General features: G+C 39.6%; 1 protein-coding gene across 2 annotated transcripts in view; it reads right to left on the bottom strand.

Moving 5' to 3' along the window:
• Window positions 1–26,154, bottom strand: part of HAL (histidine ammonia-lyase) — a 407,836-nt gene that overhangs the window by 307,610 nt on the left and 74,072 nt on the right. For both annotated transcript variants that reach the window (XM_044087627.1, XM_044087626.1), the window contains exons 2-6: window positions 14,137–14,197; window positions 14,006–14,033; window positions 13,780–13,854; window positions 13,625–13,697; window positions 13,471–13,537 (exon numbers count right to left, since the gene is read on the bottom strand). In XM_044087627.1, the coding sequence (XP_043943562.1) occupies window positions 13,471–13,537; window positions 13,625–13,697; window positions 13,780–13,854; window positions 14,006–14,033; window positions 14,137–14,180 (287 nt within the window). In that variant the 5' untranslated portion in view covers window positions 14,181–14,197. The remainder of the gene's footprint in view (window positions 1–13,470; window positions 13,538–13,624; window positions 13,698–13,779; window positions 13,855–14,005; window positions 14,034–14,136; window positions 14,198–26,154) is intronic.

Genomic DNA, 26,154 nt, shown 5'->3' with positions numbered 1-26,154 from the left:
TAGTTCAGTAAGGCGGAAAACAAGAGATTTTTTGTTTTATTACAGAGACAAGGAAAAAACAGACAGTAATTGCTGTAAATCGCTAAGCGCACTTTAGTGTGTAGCCTACAGAAACAATTTGCAACAATTAGTAACTTAAAGTGCAATAAACAGTGTAAAATGCAGAAATCACTTAAAGTAGCAATAAAACAGGCGAAATGCAGTTGCTAGCTTAAATAACAGTGGGAAAGCCACAAAAATACTTATATCTGGTAGAAAGTCACTCTTTTAGCTCTCTGCTGCTTGGATCACTCTGCAGGCCACCACGAGGATCTGTGCTGAGTTGGTACAAGCTGGAAAACGTGTTTAGCGTGTTTTATAGCAGGGAAAACAACCAATGGACTACTAGTTTCTGGCTGAAACTTCACCAAATCGGACAGAAAGGCTGCTCAGTGCTTCCCACTCCCACTGGTAAGCAAAGAAACTTCCCTCCTCCCTAATAAGGCAATGGATCAGTAACAGGAACTAAAACAAAGCCCAGGGATCAGCAACTCTGAAACTGGACTACTCTAGTTCAGTAAGGCGGAAAACAAGAGATTTTTGTTTTATTACAGAGACAAGGAAAAAAAACAGACAGTAAATGCTATAAACTTTAGTGTGTAGCCTACAGAAACAATTTGCAACAATTAGTAACTTAAAGTGCAATAAAAGTGTAAAATGCAGAAATCACTTAAAGTAGCAGTAAAACAGGCAATGCAGTCGCTAGCTTAATAACAGTGGGAAAGCCACAAAATACTTATATCTGGTAGAAAGTCACTCTTTTAGCTCTCTGCTGCTTGGATCACTCTGCAGGCCACCACGAGGATCTGTGCTGAGTTGGTACAAGCTGGTTTTATAGCAGGGGCTGAAAGGAAATGACCAATGGACTACTAGTTTCCGGCTGAAACTTCACCAAATCGGACAGAAACTGGTAAGCAAAGAAACTTCCTCCTCCCTAATAAGGCAATGGATCAGTAACAGGAACTAAAAACAAAGCCCAGGGATCAGCAACTCTGAAACTGGACTACTCTAGTTCAGTAAGGGAGGAAACAAGAGATTTTTTGTTTTTTTACAGAGACAAGGAAAAAAACAGACAGTAAATGCTATAAACTTTAGTGTGTAGCCTACAGAAACAATTTGCAACAATTAGTAACTTAAAGTGCAATAAACAGTGTAAAATGCAGAAATCACTTAAAGTAGCAGTAAAACAGGCGAAATGCAGTCGCTAGCTTAATAACAGTGGGAAAGCCACAAAAAATACTTATATCTGGTAGAAAGTCACTCTTTTAGCTCTCTGCTGCTTGGATCACTCTGCAGGCCACCACGAGGATCTGTGCTGAGTTGGTACAAGCTGGGACCAATGGACTACTAGTTTCTGGCTGAAACTTCACCAAATCGGACAAAAGGCCACTCAGTGCTTCCCACTCCCACTGGTAAGCAAAAACTTCCCTCCTTCCTAATAAGGCAATGGATCAGTAACAGGAACTAAAACAAAGCCCAGGGATCAGCAACTCTGAAACTGGACTACTCTAGTTCAGTAAGGCAGGAAAACAAGAGAAGGCGACAAGGGAAAAAAACAGACAGTAAATGCTATAAAAACAATTCACATGCAGTGCAAGCTGTGGCACAGTATGTAGCAATATTAGTCCACACACAGTATGAAAAAATGTAAATAAATTAAAAGGACTAAAAGCAAGTGCAGAAAGGGTTTATTAGAGAGAATGCAAAGAGAAGGGACTGGGGAGTGTCCTAGATCAAATCTACAGTGGGCGGGCACTGCAAAGCCACCAAATTTAAACTACATCCAAGAACAGGAGGGGGTGGGAAGACAGTTTCAACAGAGCTAGATCTGAGAAATCAGTCCCCAAGTTATAAGAACCACAATAAAATGAAGGAAATATACTTAAATCAGCTTATGTCCAGTTGATGTATGCAGACAAATCTCAGTAGCAGCAACTCTACTTAAAATGATTACCAGAGATGTAACCAACACAGGTTTTAAAGTTATCAGAAAACCCCAAGCTAATTAACACTTAAAGGAATTTCAGAGCAGTTTAACAACTAGTGCAGAGCTTCAGACACACACACAAGACAGTTTCAACAGAGCTAGATCTGAGAAATCAGTCCCCAAGTTATAAGAACCACAATAAAATGAAGGAAATATACTTAAATCAGCTTATGTCCAGTTGATGTATGCAGACAAATCTCAGTAGCAGCAACTCTACTTAAAATGATTACCAGAGATGTAACCAACACAGGTTTTAAAGTTATCAGAAAACACCCCAAGCTAATTAACACTTAAAGGAATTTCAGAGCAGTTTAACAACTAGTGCAGAGCTTCAGACACACACACAAGACAGTTTCAACAGAGCTAGATCTGAGAAATCAGTCCCCAAGTTATAACAACCACAATAAAATGAAGGAAATATACTTAAATCAGCTTATGTCCAGTTGATGTATGCAGACAAATCTCAGTAGCAGCAACTCTACTTAAAATGATTACCAGAGATGTAACCAACACAGGTTTTAAAGTTATCAGAAACCCCCAAGCTAATTAACACTTAAAGGAATTTCAGAGCAGTTTAACAACTAGTGCAGAGCTTCAGACACACACACAAGACAGTTTCAACAGAGCTAGATCTGAGAAATCAGTCCCAAAGTTATAACAACCACAATAAAATGGAGGAAATATACTTAAATCAGCTTATGTCCAGTTGATGTATGCAGACAAATCTCAGTAGCAGCAACTCTACTTAAAATGATTACCAGAGATGTAACCAACACAGGTTTTAAAGTTATCAGAAACCCCCGCAAGCTAATTAACACTTAAAGGAATTTCAGAGCAGTTTAACAACTAGTGCAGAGCTTCAGACACACACACAAGACAGTTTCAACAGAGCTAGATCTGAGAAATCAGTCCCCAAGTTATAACAACCACAATAAAATGAAGGAAATATACTTAAATCAGCTTATGTCCAGTTGATGTATGCAGACAAATCTCAGTAGCAGCAACTCTACTTAAAATGATTACCAGAGATGTAACCAACACAGGTTTTAAAGTTATCAGAAGCTAATTAACACTTAAAGGAATTTCAGAGCAGTTTAACAACTAGTGCAGAGCTTCAGACACACACACAAGACAGTTTCAACAGAGCTAGATCTGAGAAATCAGTCCCCAAGTTATAAGAACCACAATAAAATGAAGGAAATATACTTAAATCAGCTTATGTCCAGTTGATGTATGCAGACAAATCTCAGTAGCAGCAACTCTACTTAAAATGATTACCAGAGATGTAACCAACACAGGTTTTAAAGTTATCAGAAAACCCCGCAAGCTAATTAACACTTAAAGGAATTTCAGAGCAGTTTAACAACTAGTGCAGAGCTTCAGACACACACACAAGACAGTTTCAACAGAGCTAGATCTGAGAAATCAGTCCCCAAGTTATAAGAACCACAATAAAATGAAGGAAATATACTTAAATCAGCTTATGTCCAGTTGATGTATGCAGACAAATCTCAGTAGCAGCAACTCTACTTAAAATGATTACCAGAGATGTAACCAACACAGGTTTTAAAGTTATCAGAAACCCCAAGCTAATTAACACTTAAAGGAATTTCAGAGCAGTTTAACAACTAGTGCAGAGCTTCAGACACACACACAAGACAGTTTCAACAGAGCTAGATCTGAGAAATCAGTCCCCAAGTTATAACAACCACAATAAAATGAAGGAAATATACTTAAATCAGCTTATGTCCAGTTGATGTATGCAGACAAATCTCAGTAGCAGCAACTCTACTTAAAATGATTACCAGAGATGTAACCAACACAGGTTTTAAAGTTATCAGAAAACCCCCAAGCTAATTAACACTTAAAGGAATTTCAGAGCAGTTTAACAACTAGTGCAGAGCTTCAGACACACACACAAGACAGTTTCAACAGAGCTAGATCTGAGAAATCAGTCCCCAAGTTATAACAACCACAATAAAATGAAGGAAATATACTTAAATCAGCTTATGTCCAGTTGATGTATGCAGACAAATCTCAGTAGCAGCAACTCTACTTAAAATGATTACCAGAGATGTAACCAACACAGGTTTTAAAGTTATCAGAAACCGCCCCCAAGCTAATTAACACTTAAAGGAATTTCAGAGCAGTTTAACAACTAGTGCAGAGCTTCAGACACACACACAAGACAGTTTCAACAGAGCTAGATCTGAGAAATCAGTCCCAAAGTTATAACAACCACAATAAAATGAAGGAAATATACTTAAATCAGCTTATGTCCAGTTGATGTATGCAGACAAATCTCAGTAGCAGCAACTCTACTTAAAATGATTACCAGAGATGTAACCAACACAGGTTTTAAAGTTATCAGAAACCCCCAAGCTAATTAACACTTAAAGGAATTTCAGAGCAGTTTAACAACTAGTGCAGAGCTTCAGACACACACACAAGACAGTTTCAACAGAGCTAGATCTGAGAAATCAGTCCCCAAGTTATAACAACCACAATAAAATGAAGGAAATATACTTAAATCAGCTTATGTCCAGTTGATGTATGCAGACAAATCTCAGTAGCAGCAACTCTACTTAAAATGATTACCAGAGATGTAACCAACACAGGTTTTAAAGTTATCAGAAAACCCCCAAGCTAATTAACACTTAAAGGAATTTCAGAGCAGTTTAACAACTAGTGCAGAGCTTCAGACACACACACAAGACAGTTTCAACAGAGCTAGATCTGAGAAATCAGTCCCCAAGTTATAAGAACCACAATAAAATGAAGGAAATATACTTAAATCAGCTTATGTCCAGTTGATGTATGCAGACAAATCTCAGTAGCAGCAACTCTACTTAAAATGATTACCAGAGATGTAACCAACACAGGTTTTAAAGTTATCAGAAAACCCCAACCTAATTAACACTTAAAGGAATTTCAGAGCAGTTTAACAACTAGTGCAGAGCTTCAGACACACACACAAGACAGTTTCAACAGAGCTAGATCTGAGAAATCAGTCCCCAAGTTATAACAACCACAATAAAATGAAGGAAATATACTTAAATCAGCTTATGTCCAGTTGATGTATGCAGACAAATCTCAGTAGCAGCAACTCTACTTAAAATGATTACCAGAGATGTAACCAACACAGGTTTTAAAGTTATCAGAAAACCCCCAAGCTAATTAACACTTAAAGGAATTTCAGAGCAGTTTAACAACTAGTGCAGAGCTTCAGACACACACACAAGACAGTTTCAACAGAGCTAGATCTGAGAAATCAGTCCCCAAGTTATAACAACCACAATAAAATGAAGGAAATATACTTAAATCAGCTTATGTCCAGTTGATGTATGCAGACAAATCTCAGTAGCAGCAACTCTACTTAAAATGATTACCAGAGATGTAACCAACACAGGTTTTAAAGTTATCAGAAACCCCCAAGCTAATTAACACTTAAAGGAATTTCAGAGCAGTTTAACAACTAGTGCAGAGCTTCAGACACACACACAAGACAGTTTCAACAGAGCTAGATCTGAGAAATCAGTCCCAAAGTTATAACAACCACAATAAAATGAAGGAAATATACTTAAATCAGCTTATGTCCAGTTGATGTATGCAGACAAATCTCAGTAGCAGCAACTCTACTTAAAATGATTACCAGAGATGTAACCAACACAGGTTTTAAAGTTATCAGAAACCCCCTCAAGCTAATTAACACTTAAAGGAATTTCAGAGCAGTTTAACAACTAGTGCAGAGCTTCAGACACACACACAAGACAGTTTCAACAGAGCTAGATCTGAGAAATCAGTCCCAAGTTATAACAACCACAATAAAATGAAGGAAATATACTTAAATCAGCTTATGTCCAGTTGATGTATGCAGACAAATCTCAGTAGCAGCAACTCTACTTAAAATGATTACCAGAGATGTAACCAACACAGGTTTTAAAGTTATCAGAAAACCCCCCCAAGCTAATTAACACTTAAAGGAATTTCAGAGCAGTTTAACAACTAGTGCAGAGCTTCAGACACACACACAAGACAGTTTCAACAGAGCTAGATCTGAGAAATCAGTCCCCAAGTTATAACAACCACAATAAAATGAAGGAAATATACTTAAATCAGCTTATGTCCAGTTGATGTATGCAGACAAATCTCAGTAGCAGCAACTCTCAGTTTCAATGCAGCAGCAGACACAATGCCTGTGCTGAGAAGTTATATATTGCCTTTGAAGTATTATTGTTTTAGGACTTCCAGGATCTGCAAAGCTCTGAGGGAATGCCCTTGCGTATGTGTTTTCACAGGTAGAAGCTACATTCTGCTAGCTTTCCCCAGTACAGTTTTACCTGGGATAGAGTCAGATGACAAGAAATGACAATTCTGCAAGCTATCCCAGCAATAATATTTCAGATTTTAGTTTTAAGAACTCTCTGAGAGAGATTGAGCATTCTGTATTCTGGCTTGGACCTGACAAGATTCATTCACCACACATCTACCTTGCTGCTCTGAGTAAGTTTCTAAGTTATAGCAATTCTCTTAGATATAATCAGGAATATAGTAAAGCTTAATTACATTTTTTTTCTTTATTTATTTGAGACTGTCCTGCAATGTGGTTTTAAATATTTCCTTTGATTTTAACTCTGTCACTGTACATATTATATATATATATATATATATATATATATATATATATATATATATATATATATATATTTATTTATGGTATTACCTTCTTTTTTTATTATTAAATACATTTAAACTTTTCATTGTGACTGTTGTGTCTAGAAATACTGGAGTTCTGAGAGTACTTGCATATTTATTTGGCGATACTGTGGGCCACTCCTAATAGCCTTGCTCTTGGTCAAACTACCATTTGTATTAATAGTATCACACAGTAAGATTGGACATTAAAGTGGCTGATAAGGAGGTAGCTGGCAACAGTAATAACTACTTTATAGTTGGGGAAGAAGAGGGCATAGCTAGTAAACCTATGCCAGCCTTTCTCAGGTAGATGTGTGTGAGTGTATGTATGTATGGGTCTACTTTACATGGTCGACTCTTCAGAAAGTAGAGTTTCATATGGCTGAGACCATATGATCGACTTTTGAAAAGCCAACCATGTAAAATAAACACATAACACACACCAAACACTTACCTTTCAACTGTTAGCAGGGGGGCAAATATACCAACTCAGAGATCGCACTACAGTGAGGAAGAGGAAATTTTCCCATTCCGCATTGGACGGAGATAGCAGTTCCCCATGGTCAGCTTTTCAAAAGTCGATCATATGATCTCGGTCAAATGAAAGTTGACTTTCTGAAAAGTCGACCATGTGAAGGGGACCGGTGTGTGTGTGAAAAAACAAATCTCCAGCAGTGTGCGTTAGCTACTTGGGCAGGGACACGAAGCACTGGTTGGACAGAGAGAGTGTTGGAGGTCTTGGCTTTGCCACTCAGCTAAGATAGCTGTAACAGTGGAAGTCTTATTGGGTATGTGGAGAGAGAGGAACCAGCCCCAGACTATGGTCTCTGGTGTCCTCTTAAGGGAAAGTGCACTTAATGCAGAAAGCTGCATCTGGGAATACTGTGTGTGTACCTATCATTCATCCTTCCAATGTATGTCCCCCACTGTTGCCAGTGGTAAGTATTGAGGCTCCTTGATTACTGGGCCAGTGGTGGGGCATCACACTGCACATCATTCCTTTCCACTAATCTTTAGAATGCAGAATTGCAGTAAATATCAAGTTGCACTTTTGCCTGGCTCATACAATATTGTGCTATGTTATTCACTCTGGTTTTGGTAACTGGAGCAGGTAGGACCAAATAGGACAATGAAAATGGAAAAAGCAGCAAAATTTGATGAGGCAAGGCAGCTAGAAGAGGCAGAGTTTGTTGAGTTGAAAGCTAGGAGCCTCAGGATTCATTGTAAAGCAAGGAACAATTGGGATAGTCTGGGTTCATCACAAGGCAAGGACAGCTATGAGTGGCAGTATTTGTTGCAAGTCAAGGACAGCTAGAGCACAGAAAGAACCACAATTGCTCATATGACACAATAAAAGTGGCAGCAAACATAAGCTAAGGAGCTAGCTACACATTTTAGATAAATGACACTGATATCTGTCATCTGTGTGCTTTTTGACTTCACCTGTTTCTCTTTGGGTTCGAGTCTGAATGTCGCAGTAATCTGCATGGCCTTCTCCTGTATGCCTTCTGTGTTTCCTTGGGTTTGCGTCTCTCTCTACCTCTGGGTCTACAATCCCCATGGTTTTCTCCTGTATTCCTTGTGTGTGCATTTCTTTGGGTTGGAGTCTGACTACCTCAGTCTTCAATTCCCATGGCTTTTTCCAGTATGTCTTGTGTGTGTAGTCTTTTCTGTACATGTCGATGTCATGGCTGTCTTATGTACCTCTGCAGTCTGACTGATCTGCACATAGCTGTCCAGTGAGTTTTGAGTGGTGGGGTCAGTCTATACAATGCATCTTGTGTATTTTAGTCTTGCTTGAGTGCAGTCTTCATCTGGTACAAATGTCTCTGTCTAGTCTTTCTATAGTGGTGCCTATGTCTTGCATAGGGGTTGCTATCCAGTCTTGTTATAGTGATGTCTTTGTCTTTCTATAGTGGTGCCTATGTTTTGCATAGGGGTCGCTATCCAGTCTTGTTATAGTGATGTCTTTGTCTTGCGTGGGTATCTCTGTCTTGTGTATGGGAATCTGTGTGGTCATTTTTGTGTACCTCTGTGGGACTGGCTACCTTGATGCGATACACAGGCTTGCCATAATGTTACATTACTACCAAATACCAATCAGTGTGTGAGAGTGGTTACCTTGCTGTTGTACTGAGGCTCATCATAATATAGCATTACCGTAGTACAGAGGCATATAATATAACATTGCTACTAAACATCAGTCAGTGTGTGTGTGTGTGTGTGTGTGTGTGTGTGTGTGTGTGTGTGTGTGTGTGTGTGTGTGTGTGTGTGTGTGTATATATACACCTCAGTGGGACTGGTTACTTTGCTGTGGTAGAGGCTTGTCTTGATGTTACATTGCTACAAAATGCCAGCCAGTGTCTGTAGCTTGATACGTTACCACAAGTCTTTGTAATGGTCTGTTATACAATGACTGTTAAAGGACAACAACAGGATTCTATTATTAAATGCTCAACTTCTCTGTCCTTTTGCTCCCTATTTATGGTCTCTGCTATGAATAAACAATTTTTTGTTGTTGTGTCTTTCGGCTTTTCCTGGTTAGGGGTCACCACAGTGGAACTCCGGTCCGCTAATGGTTGGCAGTAGATTTTTACGTGCCGAGTTGCCAGCCCTGACGCACAACCTTCCACGAAGGTATGCGCATTCACACATGTCTCTACACAGAAGCCGCTCTTGCTGAGAATCAAACCGGACAACGTCTTACTGTGAGGCGACAATGCTACCGCAGCACCACCACCGCAGTATTGCTATGAATAAACAATACAGCATTTAAAATATTTTAAATTAACTGTTTCTCTCCACTAGAACAGTACCTTACTGTACTGCAGTGGTTTCACTTTCAAAAAACTTTTATCTTGTCCTGGAAAAGCTTGCTGCAGTCCAAATTCACTGATGTCATCAAGGCCACTGAATGCAGGTAGTTTTCTGGCCAGTTCCCTCCCCAAACTGACATCACCACGACTGTCCTAAAAATCCACCCTGATCTTTCTCCTACTCATACAGAAATTAAAGGGTAGAACAAGGAAACAGTACGCGAGTCAAGTCTCCTGCTGTGAGCTGTCAATCACAGCAGGTTAAAGCGCAAAAGTTAGCTGTGAAGGGGAAGGGAGATGAGTGAAAATAGTACAATTCAGGCTTCATAAAAGACTGCAGTTTAGCGACTCTAAAAAGTAGCACCAGTAAAAAGCACTTTGAAAGTTTGTTCAGTTTGTTCTGTGACATTTGCACTGTTTGTGTTTGAATGGCATGAAGTGCTACTTAAAACTAACTGACTGAAAGACAGCAGTGTATGCAAGCAGTGTATGAATGTAAAATCAGTGCAGTGACAGGAGCTTTAGGGAAAAAAAAAAAGGCCTGTGTGATGTAATTTTTTTACAGACAAGCACTGCATTTTGGGATACCTAGAGGCAGCCTAAACAATCAGAATTACTTCAATATGCCAGACCTCATGTGGTCAGACTTGGAAATTATGTATAGAAATATAAAAACCTGTAAATAGTCCCAGAGTGGTGTTAAAATGGAGGGAACACCAAACCATGATGAAATAAACTTTTTTAGACTCTGTGGGTGCGGATGTCTTTTTAAAGGTGTACAGGGGGGGGGGAGCTTGACAGGCAAGGGGACGTGGCAGCAATATGTTCACACCTTACATACTCCTGGGTACAGCCCCTAATTTGAAACTTGATGATGGCCCTCTAGCATCAGCCCTGCAATTGCCCATCAGAGCTGCAGACAGTCAAACTAGCTATGTGTGTGTTGGGGGGGGGACTTATTCACTTCCATTGTGTGTCCTGACAGCAGTAATGAAAACTATAGTAGTACAGCTATCATTCGCATATTTATTCATCTGTTTAAGTGACGTTCTAGGTGTATGTGTGCAAGTTCAATCTCTGTGCCTCAGCACTTATCTGTGTTTCTGTAGATGTGCGAGAGACTACATCTGTGCCACTGCATTAGTTTACATTTGTGTATGTACATACGAGTGCATGTGCCTTTGTATATGAATATGACTGTGTGTGTGTGTGTGTGTGTGTGTGTGTGTGTGTGTGTGTGTGTGTGTGTGTGTGTGTGTGAAGACATTTATAGACATTTTACTTCCATAACAATATCTTACAGCAACTCTGAAACATAAGGTGTATTAATTTAAAATATAAGACGTACATTATTGAGTTTTTCAAAAACTTGAAATTCATATGGTTGAGAACATATGTTCGAGTTTCCAAAAACTTGAACATGAAAAAAAATCTACATTTATGACAGGAGGCCCACTGTATTGTAATCTACACAGACATGCTTTACACAGGGAATTTACCCTTTTCCCCATTGTAGTGGGGTATTGGATTTGCTACTCCCGTGCAAAAATGTAGATTCATAGGTTCATGTGTTTACTAGGCCAACGACCACAAGGACCTTTTTAAGCCTAGCCATGCATCCCAAATCTCAGTTCCGATAGCTTTGGGAGATGAAACATTTACAAGCTATGGTCTGGGAGATTTTTTTTTTTTTTTGCATTCAAGCTTTCGGAAACTTCCTTCCTATGATTTTGAAAGCTGAAGGATTGAGAAATATGCCTAACTTCTAGTGACAAACTGACAACATGAGCAGGTGTATGAAGTTCAGAAGGCACTGCAGTGAATCACATACATTGATGTACTGGCCATAATCAGGATGTCTGGAAAACACACTAAGACAGTACTGTAGTGGATTCTGATTCAGAGGAAGACCCAAAACACAATTAAGAATACCTGAGAGAGGATGTAGACATGATAAAATGAAAACAAAAATGATTTGCTAACATTGTGGAATATTAGCCACAGGTGTCATATTCAGTATGGCATTGATTCATTAAAAAAAAAAAAAAAATACAAACAAAATGCCATCAGCCATACTATAGTTAAGTAAATATCAAAACAGTGAAATTATTTTGTGAACAGAAATCTATGTTTGGAATATAATTTTGTGCCCATATTCCTTTACTAAAATGCTCTGAGGTTATACCAAGTAATTTGGTAATGCATTTTTTAATAAGCCCTGCCCACCACAACACTATTTATTCAGGATCAAGTGGAATGTGTAGAACATAAAAGCAGAGGCATAGATATATTGCCACAATAGGGGTGGCTGCCCTAGGTACAACAGGGTGTAATAGGCAGATGCTGATAAAGTGGTACTAAACAAAACACACAAGTGCTTCAACCATGAATACAAAAAAAAGTATGGACATTAATTTTAAAAAGCTGATACTGTATTTGCAGTTCTGACACAGCTCACGTGTGATATTTTAAAAGTAAGCTGCTTGTTGCATTTTAGCAAGCAGTTTGCTAGAGTTTCACAGCTGAAGAGCTTTATTTAATTTAAATTTTGGTCCTCAGCTTAGACTGAGAGAGGACCTTTTTTCCCCTCTCCAACTAAAGTATTGAGAGTGATACCAGATCAGAGAACTGCATAGTAAATGACATAACCTAATGATGGTTTTGCGTACAACAGATCTGGTGCACATACGGAAAAGCCAGAGACAAAAATGCAAAAAGAACCACATTAGACAGCTGATTCAGGAGTTAAATGGTTCTTAACTGCCTATCCCTCCTCAAAAAAGGTCCACTGCACTTTTACTACAACTCTGTGATAACGTAGAAGAAAACATTTCCGATGTATTTTTTCCACTTCCGCCATACAGTATCTGTAATCTATAGCACTTTCCTAGAAAGCAGGATACATGGAATAGAGAAGATACAAACATTAAAACTCAAAACAACCACAGTTCGTAATGGAAAAAAACTAAACTAAACTAAACTAAACTAAACTAAACTAAACACCACAAATCTGTTCTTGACAAATTCAAGCCAAGATGTTTAGTTGAATTGCTTTTGTTCTTCTATTTACAACAGAACTTCAGAAACATTGCATCTAATCATGGACCTTCTTAAACAATAAAGCAAAACACTTCTTGACTTTCTTAAAAAAAAAAAACTTTTACATTTATACAATATATCTTCAAATTATTTAAAACATTCACTATTAAAAATTAATGTGATGTTTCACTTTATTATTTAAAAAGGTTCATGATTAAATGTAATGTTTCTGAAGAGGTTCTACTGTAAATAAAAAAAACACAAGCCCTTAAACTAATTTTATAAATGCTTTGGCAAATTTGTCAAGAACGGATTTGTGGCATTTTTAAGATAGTCAGGTTATACCTTGGGGGATTTTAATAATTCAGTAAACCCTAACAATATGAATATTTCTCTCTAGCAAATGAACTAGAGTAGGTGAAAATGCTAAACATTCTGCCTCAAATGCACAACACTGCAAAGAGAAGATAAGAGAACAAAATGTTAATGTGAAATGAGTACCTTTATGACATGCAGGGCAACCCTCAATATTTGCTACTTAAAATCACTCTTAAGGTTGCAGTTTCTTGGAAAAAAGGAAAAATTAAAAAATATTTGCCCGTCCCTTTTAAATTAGAACAATTTGAACACACATGCTTTGTCACAAAAAAACACATTGTTTATACTGTATTAACTTGGGTAAATACAGTAGATGTGTAAAATGTATTTTCAAGTTCATTAGAAGGGGTTTTCACAGCACTATTTATTATATATGGACTGTGTTTTAGATCTTGAGTGCATACTTGAAGATTACTACTAGTTACTTACAGCCCTTTAAAAAGATATTGCAGCACATGTCAGCATATGGATAAAGTTATTTAAATTGAAGAAAATGAACCACCACAAGTGACATACATCAATTTGTTATTTGGAATAACAGTCCGAGCGAATTTTCCAAAACCCGTTGTAATTCCATATACAACTGGAAAAAAAGAAAACTGCAATTTAGAAATCAATTTTCAAGAAAGCTACCATCAAGAAGTTAGAGAACAACCACAAAACACTTTACCTCGATTTTCATTAACAATGTTCTCCAAAAGATCCCTTGACTTTTTCACTTTATTCTCTGCTGCTGGCGTTAACTAAAGGGAAGCAAATATACTTAAACTCCACATGGAAAGAACGCAAAAACAAAAAACAAAGTCCCCCTTGGTGGTTACTTACCTTAATTTTGTACAGCCCCTTCCCCAGACTTACTAAATCTTCTGTGCTTAGAGTGCTTCCATCCAAGAATACAAACTGCAAAACAAATATTTGGTAGGTAGCAGGTTATTTTGAATATGAGGTACTGAACCAATAAAACGGAATAAAACTCTACATTAAAAGTATGCATGATCGTGCGAACTTTATTAAAGATCTGCCATAATCAAATAAGGTTAAACGTGCTTGCCTCTTGTGGCTCCTGGTACTTGCTGCATCTGAGGTACAGATTAAGGAAAAATGCGTGGTTTTAAACAAGTTATAGACATTAGACAGGCAGTTTTGCACTAAAGTAATCAACTTCATACTGAGAAAGGATACAAGTGCACGTCTTCTGGCTGAGATGGTATGAAATCTGGTGACATTGTATCTCCATCGATAACTACAAAGAAAAAAAATTATCTTAAACTTGCTGGAAGGTATACTTGGACTGTGACTAAAAACAAATTATATGAAATTTAAAATGAGGGACTCCATGAACATGCAACCATGATCAGTTCAAATATACATATTTTAGCATTTTTGTAGGAGTTGTTCTACTTCTGACACCTCCCCATTCCTCTCATGATGGTGCAATAAAAGAATCAGAAAACATCATGTGAAGAAAGATACCCGGATCCATTCCTGAACTTAGGTTGAGGGGGAAGTGTGTCTGTAAAAGCAAGATGACTAAGTAAACCATGTAGCCTAACTGACTTGAGCCCAAAAGTGGTTATGTGGAGTTGCCTTTTGGGTTCACTTCTGGCAAAGTGAAATGTGGTGGCTCAGTGTGATGCCACTCATGTGGCAGGGAGGAGTAGGATGGATCATGACCACACACTACATCCTGAAAATGGAAAACATGGCACACCACTTTGTTGTTCAGAAAGGAGCAAGAGCTTGTTGTACAAGGAGGTTGAAAATCTAGAATCAGGCCTCCTGTGAGGTTGTTTCTCCGCCAAGATTTACCCAGAGAACATGAGAGGCCCTTGGCAGATGAAGAGTGGATGCTCAAGGCCTGGACTATGTGCTATATCATTTGAGTCTGTACCAGTAGTGTCACATCAGTGCTGATAAGTGTTACAGAAATTAAAACTGTGCATTCACCTACCAGTCCACAAACAGAATATTCAAACACCAAGTTGCTCATATGTAATTGGTACTTGAATACCTTTACCTTTGGTCATACATCAATTAACTCTGTAGTCATGGCATCAGACTGGAGACTGCATTATACAAACAGATCAAGAGATGTCTGGGCTATCAACTAATCAGATAAGGAGGGTCATCAGGACAGACAGGTGGCTGCTAGACAATCTTGGGAAACTACAATACATTGAGCGATTGCCTGGAAGACTTCAAGGCTGAAGAACAGCCTCTTTACAGCTGTGAGGTCTGTGGAGATGTAGCTCAAATGGACTCTGCTCAAGATCTCAACAACTGAGGCAGTGCCAAGGAGCAGTGCATAAAATATGGTCTATACTTTGTCATAGTAACACTAAGACTTGCTGCTGGAGAACAACAGTGAGGGAAACTGTCAAATTAAAGAAACAGGCCCTCCATTTAATACTAGCAAAAAGGTCTCCAGATTTTATGACAGAGACCTTCCATGTAATAATAACAAAGAAATCCATGTTACATCATCAACTAGCCAAAATATCAACTTTCATAACATCGATCCAACATTTATGAAATGCCAGAACATCGATAAAGATAGATAAAGACCATGAATGCGGAGAAGCTGTAGTAAATGATGCCATTAAGAAGGGCTTGCAAAATTTAACATTTCCTTTTGTAACAGATCCCCACCATATGAATAGGTTCTGCAGGTACTACTCTAGAATGGTTGCAAACTTGGCATGCTTACTATAAGTGCAGAAAAGCAAATATAAGAGTAGTTGATGGTTGGCAACAACTTGATTTCTTAAGGAAATAAATACTATATAATCTTGATATGCTGAACACATCCACAAGTAGGCAAGGATATTGCATCCAGATTCCAGATGCACTACTTGGCCCTTATCAGACCTATCCTTGAATACAATGCTCCCTTTGGATTGTATCTAACCAGATACTTGCAGTAATTAGAACACAGACAAAGGTTTCTCACAGGAGAATTTAGGGCATGAATACCCTTGTCCTACACTGATTGCATAAAGGTTCTGTCTCTGGGTTCAGTCTCCTACAACAAGTTGCTGAGAGGGGGGTCTTTGCCTGGCTTACAGCACTTCTTCAGCCCTGGCTTCGATGGAGCTGTTTCACATGCACAAAACAAACAGCAACAGAAACACTAAATACACAGGGATTTAAACTTTCTGACAAACAGGACGTGCTGGAGACACGGATGTGGTCTCAAAGGATTCCTGCACAATGGAATTGGCTCCCCATCCAAGCAAAAGAGAATTAATTTCCAACCCTATTAAAAAAAAAAAAGGGAAATTATCAATTTTCCCCCAGTCTGGCCCCCATGTCCCTCAAGGTTACAGGCAGTCAAGAAGTATTCTCCTAAAACTCTCCCTACACAAAGGCCTTGGCTACCTGCCTGCTGGTTCAAAATTTGTCTCTCCAAAAACTTTCACTGTTCTCTGGATTTGTATATTGGAGTGGGAAGGCATCAAATCAGTCACCTGCACATGCAAGAAGACTTTCCTTAAAAGGGAACAACAGCTGCATTGAATGAGAGAACTGCAAAAATCACAGGTTGAAATGAAGGAAAGGCTGGCTGAATAAGGCTTCTCAAGAAGAAATATTTCAAAAAAAATAGTACAGCTGGAAGACTGAACATGTAGAGAAAGACAGAATTTTTCTACAGTACTAGAGAAACTGGAAAGAAGAATGCATTTTAATTTTCCAAAAAGTGCAAATAATCAGCTGGGCTTGTATTCCACAGTATGCTTGTTAACTGAAAGGACACCAAATTTGCCCACTAGAAATAAGCGAAGACCTAGCTATTGTAGCAAAGATGTAGTCATAGCAGCAGAAGGAACGGTTCCTGAGAAAATTGTGACAGAATGGTAAAGAATTATCAAATGAGGACATCAAAATGTTTGTGGAACCCTTATATCGTTAGACGGGTTGCTAACTGGCAAATATAATCAAAATAAGGAGAATCCACCTCCAACAGCAGACCTCTTAACAGAGGTGTTCCACAGGGATCGGTCTGAGGACCTCTACTGTTTGGAATCTAGTTCTCCGAAGTACAAGCAAATACTAAAGATCTGTGGCTGACAAAGTTTGCTGATGACTGCAAACTGGGAGTGGTCATAGAATCTCCAAATGATGTCAACATCCTACAAGAGGGTCTTACACAAACAAATGATTGGTACCAAAGTCATGACCTTAAACTCAATGTAAAAAAATGTATCATTCCTTTTTAGTAAAAGCGATGTTCCTGCTAACTACCACATGAATGGCAACACCTTAAGTACACTGGTGAAAGACCTGGGCACACAGGTTGACAGCATCCTTACCTTTGACCACCATGTCGCCACAGTGGTAAAAAGGGCATTCTATATTGCTCATCTCATAAGCAAGGGCATTGCCTCCAGAAAAAAAAAAAGTTATAACCTTCCTGAACTGTTCCCTTATCAGGCCAGTAATAGAGTACATTGCCCCTTTTGGTATGTGCCTTTCTAAGCACCTGCAACAATTGGAGAAACCAAAGAAGTTAGTTACTCACAAGGAAAATTCAAGTTCTTCACCATCTGTCCTATGGGGATCGTCTGAAATCCCCGTCACTTTATTCTATTTCATACAGACTACTCAAGAAATTATCTCTGCCTTGCATATAAGGTAATCTCTGATCCTACATTATTAGAAATGCTTCATATCCGAAAGTCAAATGGTACACTGGTTACTCGCTCTAAAGACCTTAACCTGTATGTGAATAAAACCTGCTGGAGAGGCAGATGTCTCCCAGAGGTTACCACACCTTTGTAACAGACACCCACTTCATGTCAAACAGAGCATCTCATTGGCCCTTTTCGAAGGTAATCTGGACATCTGAATGAGTGACTGGAAATTCAACCTGGGGGTGCCACCTGTGTCCCTCTTGGACAGAGGCAATAGGTGCAGATTGTGTAAATAAGGGTAATAACTTTGCTAGGCTTGCAAAAGCCCTAGGGCCATTAGCCTAGTAACTTCCCATGAACCTATGGAGATTGATTACTCATTGTACACCAAGCAGAAGAGAAGCGAGTTTATCCCTGCAATCAGATGATGTCAAGAGGCAGCTGTGAGATTCAAGTTGCTATAACCAGCTGTTTTCAAAATATTTATTTTTTGAAGTCAGCAGACATTTTTGTATGCAGAAAGGTGAAGGAGGAATAACGTTTACCCTGCATAAAGCTGGCTAGCAAGTTAAAGGGGATTCTACTTCTCATTCTTCTGTCAATGGCATAGTCCACTGACCGAGCTTAACAATAAAATCACAAGTAGTAAATTATGGAAAATTACACAAAGATGTTAAAAAAAGTACAGTTTTGTACCTACCATAAATGTAGATGTTCGAGGATCCACATTGCTGCAGTCCTAACTATTGGGGTAGTCCGCTGTCCCAGTCGGCCCGAATACCAAAGTATATGGCTGACGTCGGTCAAGGCGCATTAGACTGACGTCAGTACGTCAGGGTACTAATGCGCATGACCGACGTCATATCCTCAGTCTTTTCTTGCCCCAGATGTCAGAAGACCCTAAAAAGACCAGGCCAAAACCAAAAACTCCAAACATTCCTGCACCAAAAATATGTACAATATATACAAAATTACCAGAGTATAACCTCACCTACACAACCACCCCTAAACACAGAGGGGAAGGAGGGAGGGTAAATTGGACTGCAGCAATGTGGATCCTCGAACATCTACATTTATGGTAGGTACAAAACTGTACTATGTTCTTCATTCCACATTGCTGCAGTCCTAACTATTGGGTAGAATCCCAAAGCAGAGGTAAGGGAGGTTGGCAAATCATAAGGAAGCAGGAGCTGACAACATGCCTTGCAAAATAGCTGTGGCAAAACCAGCCCTAGATTTAGAGTAGAGAGGAAGGTGATAATGCTTAGAGAAAGTATGCACTGAACTCCAAGTAGCTGCCTCCAAAATATCCTTAGTTGCCACCCCCCTTAGAAATGCTGTTGAAGTGGCAGTAGCCCTAGTGGAATGAGGCCTAATCTCAGCTGGAATATCCTTGCCATGATGGGAATAACAAAATGCAATGCAAAACCCAATCCACTTAGAAATAGTTTGTTTTGACACAGGCTTGCCCTGAGAACTCAAAGCAAAAGAAACAAACAACTGCTGAGACTGCCTAAAATCCTTAGTCCTGCTTAAATAATAACGCAATTGCCTGTGTACATCTAAAGTGTGTAAAATCTTTTCCCCTTTATTTTGGGGATCTGCATAAAAAGTAGGCAAATGAATAGTTTGGTTTAAAGCCACACTAGAAACCACCTTAGGCATAAAGGAAGGATTAGTACGTAATGATACCCTATCTTTATGGAAAATCAAAAAAGGCTCTACCGCCATAAAGGCCTGCAATTCAGAAACCCTTCTTGCAGAAGTAATGGCCAACAAAAAAAGCAGTCTTCCATGACAAGTATTTCAATTCCGCAGTAGCCGCAGGCTCAAAAGGTTGTAGAGTAAGTTTCTCCAACACAAAATTGAGATCCCAAGCAGGAGTAGGAGCTCTACGTGGGGGTCTTATATTCTTTGCCCCTCTAAGAAATTGCTTGAACAAAGGATGCGAAAACAATGGTGGGTCACAATCATAGTGAGCTGAAATTGCTGCAGCATGAATCTTAATGGAAGAGAAAGACAAACCTTTGTCCAATAACTCAGTAAGATATTGAAGAGCCACACTCAAATTAGGCTCAGAAATCTCCAAATTGTTTGCTGCACTCCAAAATAAAAATCTCTTCCATTTTTCTGCGTACACTTTCCTTGTACTAGGTCTTCTGGCTTCCATAATTACATTTAAAACTTGTTGAGGAAGTGGAGACCTGCTGTGTTTCAAAACAGAATATGCCAGGCTGTTAGATGAAGAGAGTGAAGCTTGACATTGAGCAGGTGACCGTCCCTCTGAGACAACAGGTGTGGAATCAAAGGCAAAGGCCATGGAGGCTTCCTTACCAGACTCCTCAGTAATGGGTACCAGTGTTGCCGAGGCCAATCTGGAGCTATTAAAATCATCCTTGGCTTGTCTTGTCTGACCTTTAGGAGCACCTTTGGGAGAAGAGGCAGAGGTGGAAAGGCATACACATGAAGATTTTTCCAACTGAAAGAAAGAGCATCCACTTTCCAAGCTGTGTGATGAAACCTCTTTGTGCAAAACTTTGGCAGCTGGTGGTTTAGTGGAGAAGCGAACAGATCTACGTCTGGAGTTCCCCATGACACTGTCAATTTTCGAAATACATGAAGATCCAGTTTCCACTCGTGGGGATCCATGATTTGTCTGCTTAACACATCTGCTAAGGAGTTCTGTGCTCCCGGCAGAAACCTTGCCTGAAGAGTTAGTTGCAAGCTGAGCGCAGTCTCCCATAAAATCATTGCTTGCCTGCACAACGGGTAAGAATGTGTTCCCCCTTGTTTGTTGATGTACCACATGACAGTTGTGTTGTCTGTTAGAATCAACACCTGCCCTGGAAGAAGTAACTCCTTGAAAGCCATTAATGCAAACTGGACTGCTAACATCTCTTTCATGTTGATATGTAGATGCTGTAGTCTGGCAGGCCACTTGTCTTGTATCCACTTTCCATTTAGATGAGCTCCCAAGCAATGTCTGAGGCATCTGTCGTTAGAATCTGACTCGCCTCTGGCCGGGTCACAGAGAGTCCCTTGTTTAGGTGACATTCCTGAGCCCACCACAAAAATTCCTTTTGAATGCAAGGTATTATTTGAATGACAGTGTCCAAATCCTGGCAGTGCTGTGTCCATACATTTTTCAGATACCATTGCAGCTTCCTCATATGCAGTTTGGCATTGGGAAGCACCAGAATACAAGATGCCATGAACCCTAAGGCTTGAAGGACTGTCCTTGCAGTCAGCCCGGACTGAAGAGATAGTTGATGGAAGTAACTGGAAAGATTCTTTTGTTTGTCCGGGGTTAAAAAGGCCATCTGGGCTGCTGCATTCAGTCTCACACCCAGAAAGCACATGTCTTGAGAGGGTACTAGACTGGACTTTATTTCGTTCACAGAATACCCTAGGCATCTTAGCACTGCTATCACATATTCCAAATGCTGTAAAAGGTCTTCCTTTTCTTGAGCCAGAATCAGGCAGTCGTCCAAGTAAGGATAGATTTGAATTCCTTTTAGCCTGAAGTAAGCTATCACTGGAGCCAGAACCTTTGTGAATACTCTGGGCGCAGTAGATAAGCCAAAGGGCAATGCAGAGAACTGATAATGAGAATTTCCAGCTCGAAAACGCAGATACTTCCTGCAACTTAGTCTGATAGGCACATGAAGGTAAGCTTCCTTGAGATCTAAAGTTACCATCCAGTGATCTTTGCCCAGCAGAGGTAAAAGCTGTTGTAACGTCAACATTTTGAACTTGGGAATGTCCAGATAAGTGTTGAGGATAGATAAATCCAAAATTGGCCTCCACGTGTTCCCCTTCTTCGGTACTAGGAACAGGCGAGAATAAAATCCTAGGCCCCTTTCTGGCACAGGAACTGGCTGAATGGCCCCTATTTGGAGCAACAGAGAAATTTGCTTGGGAGCCTCTTTTCTTTGTAGAGGAGGAATGTCTGGCATGCCTTTGAAAGGAGGCAAGGTATGGAAATAAAACCTGTAACCGTGGTGAATGATATCCAAAACCCATCTGTCTTGTGTAATGAAATCCCAATTTTCTTTGAAAAGAGCCAGCCTTCCTCCCAAAGGTGCTGCCAGGCGAGAATGTACTGGCAGCTGAAAAGGTAGGTCATTGGGCCTGTTTACGAAAGGACTGACCCCTGCCCTCACCAGAAGTCTGAGCAGGTGAACTCCCTGTTCTAGGCCTAAAAGAACCTTGAGCTCTGCCCCTACCACGTCTAGACCTACCCCTAGACTGGGAGTCATAAGCAGGATATGTCCATCCCTTAGTAGGCCAATTTCTACTAAACTTCGGAGGCTGCACCTGCAAAAAATCCTTAACAGTTTGCATAGACTTAGCCTTGTCCTCCATTTTCTTTAAAACTGCTTCCACAGGCGAACCAAACAACACATCAGACTGCAAAGGAGCATCCAAAATCCTTGTCTTAACATGCTCAGCTAAATTCTGATCCCTCAACCAGGCGTGCCTACGAAGAACAGAACCAGTGGCAGCCACCCTCGAGGAGGCCTGCACAGCATCAAAACCACACTGCAAGGAATGCTTACCCACCTGTTCAGACACATGAACTAAATCCTGTAACTCTTTACACTCAATACCTTCAGCCAGAGCATCCACCTTAGACTTCAATTGTGAAAGGAGATAATTCTGATATTTTAACATGTGAAACTGACAATTCAACGTCCTCATGGCTAAAGTGGAAGAAGTATACACTTTCTTTCCCCATCTATCCAAAGCCCTTGCCTCTTTATCAGGAGGAACAGGATTTTTAACAACAGAAGCCTTCACACCTTTAGGCCCCTGAGAGACAGTTTCCGGGTCTGCCCTAGGACTCTTAAAAAGATACTTATGAGCTTCAGGCACCCTATAGTACCTATCCGGTTTAACTGGGGCAGGAGGCAAAGAATCAGGATTCAGGGAAGCCTCTGCAAAAACATCTTCCACCACATTCAGAACAGGAGGTATAGCTAAAGGCCTATACTGGGGTAAAAACAAGAATTCCCTAAGCCTCTTCCTGGAATCAGAGAAATCTTGACCTTCCCATTTAAAATGCTCCCTCATGGAATGCAGAGTCTCTGAAAATGAAAAATCCTCAGGAGGCGAAGCTGAAGGAGTAGAATCATCCACATCAGAATCTGAATAAGGAGGATACTCCTGCAAGTCTTCAGCCGAAGACTCAGAAGCCTCCGAACACTGCTCAAAACTCTCAAACTCAGGTTCCACCCTAGGCCTCTTATCAGGAGGGGGCATAGAACCTCTAATCATAGTAATCAAATCCTCTGCCATTTTAAGCATATGTTTCTTAGGCAAAGACCCTGAAGCACTAGGAGAAACACCCACTGAAGTTAAACTTGGCCTGCCTCTCAAAGAAGCCTTGGAAACAGAAGGGGAGGCTCTAACCACCTTAGGAAGAGAGGGAAGAACAGCCACCTGAGAAGCCCCTTCAGCCTGGCCTACTTCCTGAGAGGACACATCCTGTAACAGTAAAGTCTCTCCCTGAGACTCCAAAGAAACTCCTGGCAGAACCTCCGGCTCCACTGAGCCTTCTAAAGAACCGGCGTCCGGGACTGTCGGTTCTTCCACTCTAGGCTTTGCTGCTTTGTCCTTGCGCTTTTTGGCCGAAGCGGGCGTCGGAGCATCCGACGGCATTTTATAATTACAACGCTTCCCAAAAACTAACCTGGCACAGTCTAACCTTCTCTTAATAGTGCGTTTGTTAAATCTAGCACAAGAGCGGCATCCAACAACGTCGTGCTCAGGCCCTAAACAAGGTATACACAAAGTATGGTAATCCCTATGAGGTATCTGTTTCCCACAAGAAATACAGTTATTCACTTTTTCTGACATCCGGTTAAATACTGAGGCAAGAAAAAACCAAAATATTCCCCAACGGGGTACTTAGCCAACTTTGATTCGGTCTGAAACTCTGACTTCAGAAACTTTCAGAACGCCAACCTGCACTCGCAAAACTGCTTCTGCATCGGACCATGCGGCAAAAAAGACTGAGGATATGACGTCGGTCATGCGCATTAGTACCCTGACGTACTGACGTCAGTCTAATGCGCCTTGACCGACGTCAGCCATATACTTTGGTATTCGGGCCGACTGGGACAGCGGACTACCCCAATAGTTAGGACTGCAGCAATGTGGAATGAAGAACATCACCAAATATCTGAATATTTAGATACACAAAGTGGAATTATTGGGAGTAATGAAAGGATATAATAGGGCCTAAAATTGAACCCTGAAGGATCCCAGTGGAAACCACTGACCACCTGGAATATTAATCATCCAACACGCTTATTATTTATTTTTTTACCAGTATTCTATCCAAAGATACAAGAGTTGACATTCCATAATATTAAAAATATTATTAATACCCTGTGATGAATGCTTTCAAATGCCTTAAATAGGTCAAAATATACAACACCAGTGCCTATACCATTGTCCAAAGCAGCACTTAAGTGTCATAAAACTAAACCAAATTAATCAATGTAAAATATTTTTAACAAAGCCATTCTGGTTTAGATCTACCAATGCAAAATAAATAGTATTTTGGTTTAGCAGAGTGACAGAGAGAATAGACACCTCTTAAAACAATATTTGCTCATTAATGAAGTCAAACTAATAGGGCAATAGAATTAATATTAATATTCACCATTCTTATAATGTCCACCATTCTTGTATATTAGAATAATAAATACTGACTTACAAAGTTACTGGCACCTCTGTATTACCAAAACTCTATTAAATAGTATTTTTAAGCATTCTTAAATCGTTCCTAAGGCTATTAATAAAACAGCCATATTGGGACGGCAGTAGATACATACAACACTAATCAGGGTTTATCTTCTAAGCTAAACTGCAGTAGTTTCCATCTCTGGATAAGCCCATAGTTGTCTAGAAGGGATAGATTCATATACAAAATGATAGCTCTGGAAAACTAGAAAAGCCAGTCAGCAATTCAGGTGGTTTTCTAGGAATACAGACTACTTAGTAAAACCTAAAGCCTTTGAACTCAAGGAACAGAAGCAATCGCATTCCCTGTCAGATGCACGACCTGAAAAAAGGTCTAAAAGTTACTCCAAAAAAGATTACTGCTGACATCAAGCTAATTTTGTGGCAGGGAAGAACTGTAGATGGAGAAAAATAACTACATTATGCAGAAATTAAATGCATGGGAAAGTTTACTGTGCTATCTGCAGCACAGATATAATGTTTTCATGCCACAGATATGGCCATTCATTCCACCACTGTCTCAGTTCATTCCACTACTGTCACAGTTCAGAGGTATTAAAGTTTTTTGTACCCAGATAACTGCAAATCTTTATTACAATCAAATGCTTAGAAAGTAAGGCAGTCAGAGAATTCATTCTTGTTGCACAAACTATATGCATTGGCATAACAGAACTTTTGATAACTTGACGCAAGTTGTAATCTAAACAAGTCTCATTACATAGTAATCCACATTAAAGCTAGGACAGAACCAATTTTATTGAACAGTACACATTTCCTAGAAGTTAATCCTATATTTTAATTACGTTAATATCATTCTCACAAAAGCCCCTTAACCATTTACTGTAAAATGATGCCTTAGAATGCTGCTGGTAGTTACCAAAGACTGAAAAATGACAGGATTACTCTTGACACAACATGTTTAGCTGACATAATGAAAACACATTTTCAATTTGCTGATAACATGATCTAATACATTGAGTAAGCAGTTTACCCCACCATCCTGCCTCTCAACCTCTAAAGCACAAGAAATCTGGACACAGCTAATGGGGGAGTCCCAAAATCAGGGACACATTTTTATATATTGCTCTTTCAAAGCATTACCATGCATTTTCTGGAGGAAATTAAGTCAAAATCAAATGCTTGTCCTCATTTGACTATTTCAATCCTCAATAATTTGCCAGAAAAAAAAACACAAATTTTATGAGGAACAGATCACACGTGGCAAAAAATCTGGACAGTTGAGATGTTCAACATGCAAAATGACCACCTGTTCTTTATAGTTTCCTCAGCGCTTTATAAAAGTCAATTAATATAGACACACACAGACTAGAAATGGTGATATTATGCCTGTTAATTTTTGGCAATTGTTTTATTTTCTTGAGCACAGAATCCCTTATCATGTGTCTCACACTACTAGCAGTTGTTGGAGAGGAAGGAACATTAATATCCAAGTTCAGATTGTTTAAAGGAACATTACCTCCTTTAGCTCTTCTTAATTCCCTCTCCGTAGCATTCACCCCTGGGGTACAGTCTGGGTGCTACTTAAATTATGAAGCCTTTCCCCATTTCTAGTAACATCAGGATAAGTGGTAGACACGTCAAGAATGGTACATGTACTACAGGAGGCATGAATGTTACTGACAACACACTGCGCAGAAGTACCTTTATTGTGAGCTACACAAATCTATTATGATAGTGCAATTTGAACAACTAGGTTACACATTGGCTTAACCATCAAGATGTACAACAATCAGAGTTCTCACTATTCTGCATCAAAGAAACGTTATAGTGGGTTTGCTTCCTTGGTTGGTTGTTATTC

The sequence above is a fragment of the Protopterus annectens genome, chromosome 11.part0 (assembly GCF_019279795.1).
Source record: "Protopterus annectens isolate FY-2018-M chromosome 11.part0, PAN1.0, whole genome shotgun sequence".
Classification (NCBI taxonomy): domain Eukaryota; kingdom Metazoa; phylum Chordata; order Ceratodontiformes; family Protopteridae; genus Protopterus; species Protopterus annectens.
The sequence above is the reverse complement of the archived record's forward strand: the minus strand, read 5'-3'. Positions and strand labels throughout refer to the sequence as shown.